We start from the raw sequence: 12,345 nt of genomic DNA, 5'->3' as shown, positions 1-12,345 counted from the left end.
GGTCTACCTTGAATTCCATGTTGAACTGAAGTTATAAAGAAGAAATAATATTTTCATAACCAGCCTTGCTTCAGATCTTACACTCAGATATAATACACTGGGTGCAGTAGGGTCTAAATAAATATTTCACTGGTAAACAACAAGCCTAAATTGTTTATGAAGCATAAAACAATTATCTTTGACTCCACCTGATGCTGCTGAGCAAGCTGTTCCTATTTATTGTGCTATTATTAGATGGGAATTTAGTGCATTGGACAGCATCTTTCCTGAATGGATGACATAACCAAGTCCATGTGGCACAGACTCATTCTCCAGCACAATTCAGAACTCTGTACACAGTCCATCATCCTGCATGGAAGGATTTCTTAAAAAACCAAACACATGTGAATGTATTTATCATTTAGAAAAGGGTGCCTGGACTTTCAAAACACTCCTGTGGATCTAGATGTTCTGACTACTACTTAAAGATTTGAGGATATAAATTGCTATTATATGTACATACAACTCTGATTTAATTTCTGTTTGGAGACAACATTTCTGCAGAGCTCCTTAACACAAAATACAGCAAAAAAACCATGCCAGTTTGCACTGTCAGTGATGAGAAATGAGAGGTAAAAAAGCAGTTTGGGTTACCACTGGAGGTAACACTCACACAGGAAAAACCCACATGGAATCAGAAACTGCTTGGTGAGGTGGCCACATTTAAATAAAGCCTCAGAAACAGCTCTAAAAAAGGAACAGAGGGATCTTTAAGGCATCTGTCCAGGAAAGTGAATAAATTGTATTTTTGGCAGTGAGCACTGAGAAAACCATGCAGAGAATAAAATAAATTAAAATGAACAGGAACCACGTGCCCTGGTTGCTGCCTCGGCTTTGGTGAACCTTGACCTGCTGTTGCACTATGTTGCAGAAAGCAAATGTGGGTGAGCAAGAGGATGGTGTTCCAGTGCCATTTTATCAGTGTTCTACTCTATATCAATATTTATTGATATTCTCTTGGCATTTCTAGTACACGTACTACACACTCGCCCTTTCCCCCTCTCGTGGATCCGTTCATATTCCTGTTCTTTGAGGCTCCTACTCTGACAGCTGACAGAGCAGTGGCAGTGATTGCAGCCCCTGGTCCCTGTGGGTCCATGGGAGATGCCCAGAACCATATCCACTCCCATGGTGGTGCCTGGGAATGAGATGTCAGACACTGAAGCAATGATCTTTTAAAATGTTTTCCTCCCCTCATTGTTTCATATTTATGTTTTGTTTATTTTCCCATTTTAGAAGCCAGTGAAGAGCAAGGCAGGCATATCTGTCACTCCATAATAAATGGAAGGAAGCACAGTCTTGGAGCACAGATCTAAAACCAGCTTGCTAAAATTTACAGTTAAAAAGTTGGAAGAATCAAGACATGAAATACAGTGCACCATAAAGTGAAGATGCTAAATGGTTCAGTTTCAGAGGCAAAGGGCATTTAGAGAACATCGGGAAAGTTTTAGAAGCATTTTCTAGCAGGTGAAAAGACAAAGAAAAGGTAGAGGGAACGTGAAATAAAGCTGAAGGGGCTGGGGAAATGCAGATGCAAAATGAAAATGTGTAAATAACTGTTTAACAAATTGAAAGAATTGCTGAAAAAGTACAATGTGCAGACCCCTGCATGTGATTATTAGAATAAGAATTGAAATTATTTTTAAATGAGAAATTGTACAAAATGAATAGCTGTATTTGAGGACAAACATTTGCCCACCATCTCCAGGGTGGGCAGGGTGCCCATTAGTGCCGCACGTCTGTGGTGTGCCGGAGGTGTCGGGGGACAACGCGCCGTAATCGCGCTGTGCCGCCCGGTGGGTCCCGGGTGAGAAGCCCAATTGAACAAAAAATCCTAAATTCACCTCGCTCTGCCCTCGCACCGAAGCGAGAGGGGGCAGAAAACCCACCCCCGACGGGATGGGTGCAAGGGGCGGGCTGGGTCCGCGCTCCTGCCGCACCGATGCCCTTCAATAATGGAAACGATCGCGCACCGGCACGGACCGACCCTCGGGGACCAAAGCCCGCATCCCCGTCCCGCCGAGCGCTGCCGCCCCCTCCATCCCCCTCCCGGTGCCCCGGGGCCCGCCGGGCTTCGCCCCCGCGCCCCCGCCTCCATCCCGCTCCCTTCCGCGCCCCCCCGGGAATCACCCCCCCGGCTCGGGGGCCAGGTACACTTGACGTCAGGATGGCTGTCGTCGTTTTGACGTGTAAACACTCATTTCCATTCCGGCTCCGGAGGGTCTGTGTGCCTCGGGCAGCCGCGCCGGCAGGCAAGGCAAGGCAGGCAAGGCTCCGCTCCGCGCTATCGCGTAGCAACGCGGCGCCGCATCCCGCATCCCGCATCGCGCATCGAGCATCCCGCGTCCCGCGGCCATGGCCGGGCGGCGTTGGGCCGGCCCGTGCGCGGCTCTGGCCGTGCTCCTGGCAGCCTGCTCCCTGCCCCGAGGAGGCAGCGCCGGGCGGCTCTTCCTCAACGAGTGGGCAGCGGAGATCCCGGCTGGCCCCGACGCTGCCAGAGCCATCGCGGACGAGCTGGACTACGACCTGGTGGGGCAGGTACGGCCGGGCGGGGGACACCCGCAGGATGCCCAGCGACGGGGCTCCTCTCCCATCCCGCGAGCATCATTCCCTCCCCGCTCCCTCCAACTTGTGCCCGGCTGCCGCCCGCGGGGCTCCGGGGAGTTTAAAGCTCCCGGTCTCCCACCGCAGCCTCCTGGGGGCCGGCCAGGGACGGCTCTCTCCGAGGGGACGGAGCAGAGAGACTCTGGTCTTCCCCAGGGGAGCGGGCGGGGACCTCCGGCTCTCCTTGACGGGAGCGGGCAGGGCGCTCCCGTTCTCTTTGGCTGGACTGGGCAGGGTCGGGCGGGAGGTCCGGCTTTCCCTGGAGGGGTCCGGGCAGGGCAGCTGGCTCTCCTTGAGGAGAGCGAGCAGAGTCAGGCAGGGCACCCCGCTCCTCCTGAGGAGACCGGCCGTGCACCCGCAGTGCCCCGGGCACCGGGCAGGGCTCTGCCCCGGCTTTCCCCCGGCAGCTCGGGCAGGAGGAGGAGGGCGCGGGCAGTGTCGGCTACGACCCCGCTCCGCCTCCGCCCCGCCGGCTCCATCGCCATCGCGGGGCTTCTCTCCAGCCATCCCTCGGGCGCTTTTTTGGGATGCCGTGACGTCAGCGTTGTCAGGGATGAGTAACCGCCGTGAGGGAGCAGCTTCGCCTCAACCTCCCGGCGAGAGTCCTGCGCCGGGCACGGCGCCCCCAGCTCTGGGACCCTGCTGTCCCCGGCCTGGCGCCGTGGTCGGGGTCGCGGCCAGTCCCCCTCCGTGTCCCCGGTGCTGCCCGCGGGCTGCTAGCCCCCTCTGGCCGCCTGCCCAGCCCCGCTTTGGGGCACAGCCGTGTTCAACTCGCTCCCAAATCCGTAGGTGTGATCCCAGCTATGTGAAATCGGATCCCTCCTGCGTGTGATGCCACCTGCGCGGGTTTGGTCCTGCTGCCCTTGTAGCCACTGCATTTGCCCGCACAGTTGTCAAAGAGCCCGTCCTTAGCAGAGTGGGATATTCAAAGCCAGCGGGATGCTCCTGGCTTGCCCGGTGGCCGGCTGGCTGCTGAGCGAGTGAAAATGCTGCTACAGCGGGTGCCTGAACTACCCAGCCCCGCAGTGAGGTGTCTGAAGCCAGGCAAAGCTTTTCACACCTGTCCTGCTCAAACACAGGAAAAGCAGATAAAACTGGTGAGCAATCTGCCCACCTTGTCCTTGCCGAGCTGAGTCCGTGAGTACTGTGGTCATTAGCGCAAGTGCTGTGTAACTTGAGTGCTGCAGTTGTAATGACTGCGCTTGAGTAGCCCAAATGAAATTACTGCCCCGGCTTCTTCTAGCAGCACGCAGGCTGAGAGAAGCACTTGTTACTGGAAGAGTGCTTCCTTGTTTGGATTAAAATATCTACAGTCTGGTTTCTTGCTCTTTTGTCTTTAAGGCAGAGTGAACTCGTTCAGGTTTTGATTGTTGGTACCTGCTCACAGTGGGGAAATGCTTCCTGATAATTAAAGCGCGCCTGTGTCTTACAGATTGGATCACTGAAAAACCACTATTTATTCAGGCATAAGAGTCACCCAAGACGGTCCCGAAGAAGTGCAATTCATATCACTAAGAGACTTTCTGATGATGAGCGGGTAAGTGTTAAATTTATTCTTTTTTAAAATTTTATTTTAAATTCTGTCTCCTTACCACTAGCTTTGTAAAGAGGTCACAGGCAGGCCTTTCTCATTTTGCAAGTCTAATATATTCAGCCATCCATCCTTGTGCTGAATGATACTTACCTATTCTGTCATTCACAGGCAGAATCTGACCCTTCCTTACCACATATTTTACAAGAGGTTTCCAAATTAAGATTTAAGATGTGCAGCACCGGAATTTCAAATGTTGATGTGCCACTGAAGAAAATGTGAACAGGGAACCAAGGGGGTGGATTCAAAGTAAAAATCCATAGATGCACTAAGTTTAATTAGGCCACGTCTGTGCAATTACCATGTGAATTAGGTTTGATTTAAAGTGACTGAATATTAAGTAAAAAAAAAAAGAAGCAGGGATAAAGGGCTGATGTTCTGCTGGATTGGCTTCTACAACAAGCTAAAATCCCTTTTCAAAAGATCCATCACACATTCCAGACTTGCAGCTTTTTGTTACAATGATCTGCTACTGCAATCAGAGCAGGGAAACTGGAGAGGGGTCTAAGGTACAACCCACTGGTGAAGCAGACCCCTCCTTTGTCCAGCTTTATTTCAGAGAGAAGTATTTCTGTTTGCAACCACAATGAAAAACTGAGGTGCATGACAAATTTAAAGAGCAGACCAGAAAGCTGTCAGCCTCTCTTACAAACTATTTTCTGGGAAATGTCACAACAACAACATTTGATTTTAAGATCAGCATTGTTGCAACAATCACTGTGACAATATGAGCTGTCCAAACCATGAAGTAACCTAGTTGTCAAAACCAGCAAATTCTCATATAAGGACAAATCACTGCAGAATGAGTAATCTTCTATCTGGAGGTTTTAGATGCAAATGTCAACTAGGAGGAAATATTCTGTGTGGCAAGACAGGGTGTTTGTTTTGCCTGTTTTGTTTCAAAAGTGTACAATCTCATCTATTTCCTTGCAAGCAGGGACTGGTCTAACAGTTAAAGTTGAAATAATCCCAAATTGGGGATGTTTAAACCTGCAGATTCAGTCTAAATTAGCAATTATGCCTATATGACGACATGTTCCATGTAGTCACATAGGTATTTCTATTTTAATACAGTGTTCAGGACAAGAGTTTTGGGTGCAGTCTCTCCCTTTTTTGGGCTCGCTGCATCCAATGAATCTGTTACACAGGGAAGAATGAGAGTGTTGCAATGCATCACCTCCTAAAACTGTAGCAGAATGGAAGTGATTGTATCATATTGCTACCAGACATTATTGCATCCTTGCATTCTTAGATTCAAAGTGCTGCAGGTGATTTGCTAAATTTACTCCAATTTCCATTTTATTTACCATCCAGTATGCAAATTAATTCAGTGGATAAATGAGATGTAATTATGCATTATGTAAGTGTATAAACACAGAGCAATCATGTAATGTTGTGTAGTTACACAGGGACCTTTGCACTGAGGAGCTGATCTTGTTCAGCAGCAGCCTACTTAAAAAGATTTAGATTCAACCTTTAAAAAGAGAGAGAAAAAGGGAATCCTGTTTTTGTTTGTAAAACGCCTTCATGAATTTTACGGTATGTTAAGTGTGAAAGTTGTGGTAAGACTTGGCTCTAATCTGAGTATTTATCTGCTTCCTATAGTGTTTGTTGTAAAACAGATAAAGGCTATGAATACATTGAAGGGATATAATTATCTGGTTACCTACCTTCTTCTAGTATTTGCACTAGTTTCCAAATTTGCTTTCTTGCAAGTAGATTTGAATTGAGAATTTTTTTACTGCTTTATGTATCAGTGATTGGAGATTTGGCATGGGGACTTCAGCTTTTGCTGGGGGTGGATGGTTGGAACCTCACCCAGCTGCTGAGTGACAAACGTTTTGCTTGTTTGCCTGACATATGTGCCTGGGAGTTTCAGCTCATTTCCCCTCAGTGCACTTGCTCCCCGTGAAAAGAAATAACAAGCGTGGAAGTTGTCAACTGCTAATTACTGTTGGGTGGTGAAGAGGTCAAGCTTTGCTGTGGGCAGGGAAGAGAGATAGAGGTAATTACTCCAACGTGTGCACAAGTATGTATGGCCTGAGATATCAATAGAGCAGCTTAAAATACCCACACTTGCATGGGTATATTCATCTTCTATGACCAAGGTTTGGGGGGGTTTAGGACTAAATATATAGCAAAGAGAATCGTAAACATGCCTAATGCAGATACCGTTTTAGGGGATTTATGTTCTTGTAGTGAATTTTCATTAGGCTTTCATTACAAAATTGCATTTTAATCAAATCCTACTTCTTAATCATAACTTCTGAGTCACTATTATCTCATATATGGTGATAGATGTCAGGATCATAAAGCTGCTCAATCACAGTAGATAAAAGGAACAGAATCTATTCAGAGCTTGAAAGTAAAAGATTAGATATAAGGCACCCTCCATGAGAGGCTTGTCACAGGATCTTGGCAATCTTACTGAACCTGTTTTCTTTGCCTGCTTGGAATTTGGGATGAAAAGGACCAACATATCTGCGTCAGAGTGATTGTACAAGGACCAACTAATAATGTTTTATTCCCTTTCCAAAAAGAGCACACAGCACAGAGAGAGGCATCATCATCAGGATTTCATCTGAGCTGGGTTCAGTAATGCATTCAAGGGCAGTACACATTTAAAATACAACCTAGTGACTTAGAGATTGCTGTGCCTGTGCACAAAGGCTGTGCAACTCTTTTGAAGCTTTATCAAAGTACACTGAAGCATTTTGGCTTTCAGTTGCCTTAAGTGGAATTATGCTGGTGATGAAGTTAGTCTAATATTCACAGCTTGCTAATTGACCACTTTTCAAAACGCCACTAGGAAGGAGACTTGGAGGTCCAGCTGGTCTGTGAGTAACAGCATCATTATGATTGCTAGACTAAAGCCAGAGACAATCTTTCTTCTTGCCTTTTCACTCCCAGTAGAGAATGAATAAATGATAAGTAGGGGAAAGAAGCAGGCTGTGGTTTTCCCTGTTTCAGTAAGCACCATTGCTTAGATGACCTTCTAGCCCTACTACATGGTTTTATTTGATGCAAAAACCTGCCTTGTGTCACTCACAGGAGTTTCTTGTTAACTTGTATTTAATGGTTTTCTGTGAATTGATTCTACAGTATTGTGATTTCACTAAGTTCTCTCCCCTAAATCTCACTGCACTGCAGTTTAAATAATCTTCTTCCCTGTACTGAATGCTGCTCATTTTGCTTTAGGCACCAAAATCTCTCTGTGTGATGAAAGCTATTATACTCCAGGTTAAGAAAGTCCCAAATTGAAGAGGTTCACTTATCGTAATTTTACAAATAATTGCAGGTGTCATGGGCAGAACAGCAGTATGAAAAAAAGCGAACCAAGCGTGCTGCCGTGAGAGACTCAGCTGAAAGCCTTTTCAACGACCCTATGTGGAATCAGCAGTGGTATCTGGTAAGAATTTGTTGCCCTGTGGAACTGAGGAAGGTGGTTGTGCCACCAGCTGCATTATTTTACCAGTATCAGAGTGGTTGCACTGAGGGGAATAAATGAAAAGTCTCTTTTGTTAGCGTACACTGTAAAAATGAGTGATCTCTATAAATAACATTTTCAGGCAACCTTCTCTCTTCTGTGTAATGTCACTTCTGCAAAGATCCTAGATCCAGTATGTCATGGTTTGAGCCTGGCACAGAGCCAGTGCCCCCATGAAAATGCCTCACCCTGGTGTCTGCTGTGAGATGTGACCAGGAATAAGCAAAACAGGCTCCAACTTAAACATAAAGAACACTTTATTACCTAAAACTACAGGAAAAATAGGGAAAGACTATAAGGAAAAAGAAAGAAAATTGAAAACCTTACAAAAAACCACTTTTCCTCCTCCCCACTCCCTGACTTTCCCAATCCAATACATTCTCTCAAAAACACCAACTGCCCAGCCCGGCACGACACTTTAGTATACTCAAACTGCAGTTCATGAAGAGGAAAGGAGTCCTTCTTGTTCCATAGGCTTCTGGAAACACACTGAAACCTCGGATGCTTCCTTGTCACTTCGGCACCGCCCGGGAAAAAAAGTCCTTTTGCCGCTTGTGACATCTTCCTTCCATGCCCAGTGCTCTCACCACCGAGACATGGCCAGAGCTGCTTTTAGGGTGGTCTTTCAAGGATGCCTTGTCTCACTCCAAAAAGGCACAGTCTCTGCTTTTGGGACAACTGTCCCCCCCATATTTTTCCAACCCCCTGGGGCCGGGGGGTCCTCACGAATGAACCCTCCTGGTTTTGAGGCACTGCCTCCCCCTAAATGCAGTCTGTGTCACAGGAACAACTGAGTCCATGGCTGCAAGAAAAAGTCCAGCCAAAAGGCCACTCCAAATCATCTCTCCCCATCCAATCATCTCCACAATCTCCGGGCCAAAGTCCTTATCTCATCTCATCTCTCATCTCCCTTCTTATTCAGCTTCGAGGAGGATTAGCATTTTCTGCAAGGCCCCAATCATGCAAGAAAGGGTTAAAAGTTTTCAGTCTCTGTCTGTCCTGGGACGAGATGATACTCCCACACGTGCTGCTGCTGCGGCCGGCCGCTCTCCCTCCCCCCTTCTCCTCCTGGCTGGCTGCCATCACATTCGGTGCCGCCGGCTCTCTCTCTCTCCGGGGGGGGGGGCTGGCTGCCCGATATCTCGATGTCTCTTGGGGCTCCGCCACCCTTCCATCCTTGAAAGCCCCCTCAACCCCCACCTCTGTCCAGGCCCCAGGCCTACCGCATGGCGGTCCCTCCCCCGCCCAGCAGCAGCGGGCGGGGGGGGGGGGGGGGGGAAGAGATCTGACCTCTTCGCCCGACGATGTCCAAAAGAGGAAGTGCCAGGGCAGTGCCTTGCTTTTAACCCCTGTGTATTCTCGGAGGTGTGTCCAAACCCCACTGGCTACACCAGGTGTCAGTATGAAACCCAAAACCTTCATTGGTTTGACCACAGCTTCCCAGAATTCCCACTCCTTCCTGGTCAAACCATGACACAGTACCATATCTGAAGCTGGCCATCTATTTCTTTATTAATTATTTATTAATTGGTAGTACAGAATACATATACCAGATTAAAACAAAAGCATCTGCATGCATGTGACAAGCACCTTCAGCTATATGAACTAGGATTTCTATGTTAGAGGGTCTCTAAAGCTTGCTCACATGCTCAAAACCTCAGGGAAAAAAAATTTCCTGAGCTCCACAGTTTCTATCTGCATGTGTCAATTGAGAAATCCCTTTGATCATTTAGATTTTACATGGTTTCTTCCAAGAGCCTGTGTTTCCATTGTGCATCTAGCTGTACTTTCAGTCTAGGATTCATTGCTTTTACAGAATAGGGATGGGATTAAAGGTGGGTGTAACAAATCAGAAAGAAAGGTCAAGCACAAATGGGGCCTGAGTGCCTGGAAATACTTTTCCTCAGGTCATCTGTGAGAAATAATACCAAAATCTTGGCTACTTTCCTTCTCTTGAGCTAGGGAAGATGAATTATAAACCACATAGCATAAAATAGTTCCACGAAGATTCCTGCAGACTTCTTTTGAACAGAAAAAATGTTGTTATCTGTAAGAATTTAGCTTTTCTTAGATCCAGAATGTCTGTTTGCTTCCTTGCCTGTATCCAAAAAAGCAGGACATTTCCAAGATGTCTGTATTAGACAAATACACAAACACACACATGATTCATAAAAACAGGGGAAAAAAACCTGGCAATGTTCTGCTCTCCAGATTTAGTTCCTTTTCCCACCTCTTTAGGGTTTTCATTACTTTTCCCTCTAGTTTTCACAGATGAGAAACAAAAACCTACTGCTTAGCCTTGTTCGCAATGAACGTTGAATTTTTCTGATTAAATGCATAAAAGAGTTAGACATTTTCTTCCAAAATATGTTCTTTGCCTTGTAGTGAATAACTGGCTATTACCTTATTTTTATGATTTGATGGCAACAGTTTTAGCTCTATCCTGTGTACTTTCATACATCACCAGGAAAAAAAAATTATTTGATGGATTCAAGAGAACAAAGCTTAAAATCTCAAATAATTTCCTGAATGGAAGCCGTCAGGTACAGATAGCAAAATATGAAAGAAATTTCATCCCCATAACAAATTTCTTTTCCTAAACCTTATATTTTATGCGGTATTTCTTTGGAAACAAAGACATACAGAAAACCTGCCATCAGCTAATGTAATTGTGCACAGAGAAACAGAAAGAAAGTGCTGCTTTTTACATCTCTGCTTTTATGGGGGGCTGTAAGCATGTTTTCTAAATTAGATGTATGCACTGCTGCTTTAGCATTGGAGGGGGAAAATGACCCATTTAGGAGATACTCTTCAAAAAACTTGCTGCAGAAGAGAAGGCTACACATGATTCATACTTCCAGCTGATTTACCACAGGAACACCAATGAGGGTAGTAAAAAGAAAATTGTGATTCAACGCAGTTGTTCCCAACCAAACGACTACCTTAATTGTTTTAGCCATTAATTACTTTGCTCTGGCTAACTTTAACATCCAAGGAGAAAATACACTTGGAGGAACTCCAGCTCACTGCACTGCGGGCACTGTCTTGGCTCCTCATCAAATGGAAAGAACAAACATTAGCAGGTCTGATTATTAACCCAGTGTTCCAAGGTCCATCAGTGCATCCTCAGCACTCCTTTCAGTTTCTGCTGCCTACTTACCAAAAATACAAGGTGTTTTTTGTTCAGGAGTGCTCTTCAGGGGTATTTGTGCAGTGGGATAAATCTTTCAATGCCACAAGTATTTGATGAAATTAATTTTTGGTTTGTATTTGCAAAATTTGAGCGAAATACACAAGTTCTGGCTGAGATTGTTTACAGCATCTTTAGAATACGACTTTGGATCGGTTTGGTATAAATGGATAAAATACTGATATATTTGAATCCATTCTGTCTCACAGCAAGATACAAGAATTACTCCATCCCTGCCCAAACTGGATCTCCATGTTATTCCTGTGTGGCAGAAAGGATTCACAGGCAAGGGAGTCGTCATCACAGTCTTGGACGATGGATTGGAGTGGAATCACACTGACATCTATGCTAACTATGTAAGTTTGAGCATTAGAATGTTGTGGAATAGATTAACCAGTTGTAAATTTGATAAACAGACACTCTTCCCCAGCTCATTGTCTGTTCTGTAAGTCAGCTCCTGCAGTACAGAGACTGAAACACTTGCCTTAGGCATGATTTGGAGCCTGGTCTGTGTCACAGGAAGCTGAATGCCACTTAGCAATGGTAGCAGGGCAGATATTTTGTTGTTTTGTTTTTTCCTGCAGTAGATTTATTTCCCAGATGCATTTGTATGTAGTGGTTTAATGATAAATTATTAAAGCTCCATGAAAAAGTTATGGAATTGTTAATGGCCATCAAATTCTACCAGCTTGATTGCTGCCAATGAGGCACATCAAGTAAATAAATACAAAATCTAGAACCCATTTTGTTAGCAATTTAGAAATGCCTTTTCTAGTTGTCTGAATTAATTCTGCTTCTCTTTTTTTTTTTTTACACGTAGGACCCAAAGGCAAGTTATGATTTCAACGACAATGATCATGATCCCTTTCCTAGATATGACCCAACAAATGAAAACAAGTGAGTAGCTTCACTGCTGTCTAAAGAGAACAAAACATTGCAGTGTTAGTTTGTGTGTTAGAAGATAGAAGTGGAGAAATTTCTGTGTAGGTGTCCTGTGGCAATTATTTTATAAGAGGAAGAATTTGTGTAACAGAATCACTGCATGCTTGAGCTTGAAGGGACTTCTGAAGGTCATCTGCTCAAGCAGGGAGCTCTAGAGGCTTCTGCCCAGCACGATCAGGATGGCTTTTGAATATTCCAAGGAGGGAGAGGCCACAACATCCCTGGGCAACCTGTGGCAGTGCTCGGTTGCCCTAATGTAAAGAATCACTATTGGATGCTCAGAAGGAGCCTCCTGTGTTCAGTTTGCAGGACCATTCTCACATAGCATTGATATAAACACTGGGATAAAATTCCTAGATGAAGAACTTCATAATTGTAATCTCCCTATGATGTCCTGAATTTCTTCATGCCATATCTAAGATGCTGAGGTATTGCTGCAAGATGAAGGGAATAACCTATTCTTGTGCCTCTGTTTGTTTCTGGAATGATATC

At 45.5% G+C, this 12,345-nt stretch overlaps 1 protein-coding gene across 1 annotated transcript in view; it reads left to right on the top strand.

The window, feature by feature from the left end:
- Positions 1-2,222: 2,222 nt before the first annotated feature.
- The window catches only part of PCSK1 (proprotein convertase subtilisin/kexin type 1), a 28,015-nt gene continuing 17,892 nt past the window's right edge, over positions 2,223-12,345 (top strand). Inside the window, exons 1-5 of the mRNA XM_005491351.4 lie at positions 2,223-2,577; positions 4,076-4,180; positions 7,533-7,643; positions 11,121-11,267; positions 11,732-11,808. Coding sequence (XP_005491408.1) covers positions 2,395-2,577; positions 4,076-4,180; positions 7,533-7,643; positions 11,121-11,267; positions 11,732-11,808 — 623 coding nt within the window. The 5' untranslated portion in view covers positions 2,223-2,394. The remainder of the gene's footprint in view (positions 2,578-4,075; positions 4,181-7,532; positions 7,644-11,120; positions 11,268-11,731; positions 11,809-12,345) is intronic.

The sequence above is a fragment of the Zonotrichia albicollis genome, chromosome Z (genome assembly GCF_047830755.1).
Source record: "Zonotrichia albicollis isolate bZonAlb1 chromosome Z, bZonAlb1.hap1, whole genome shotgun sequence".
NCBI classification, from domain to species: domain Eukaryota; kingdom Metazoa; phylum Chordata; class Aves; order Passeriformes; family Passerellidae; genus Zonotrichia; species Zonotrichia albicollis.
This window is presented reverse-complemented; position numbering and strand designations above follow the sequence as displayed.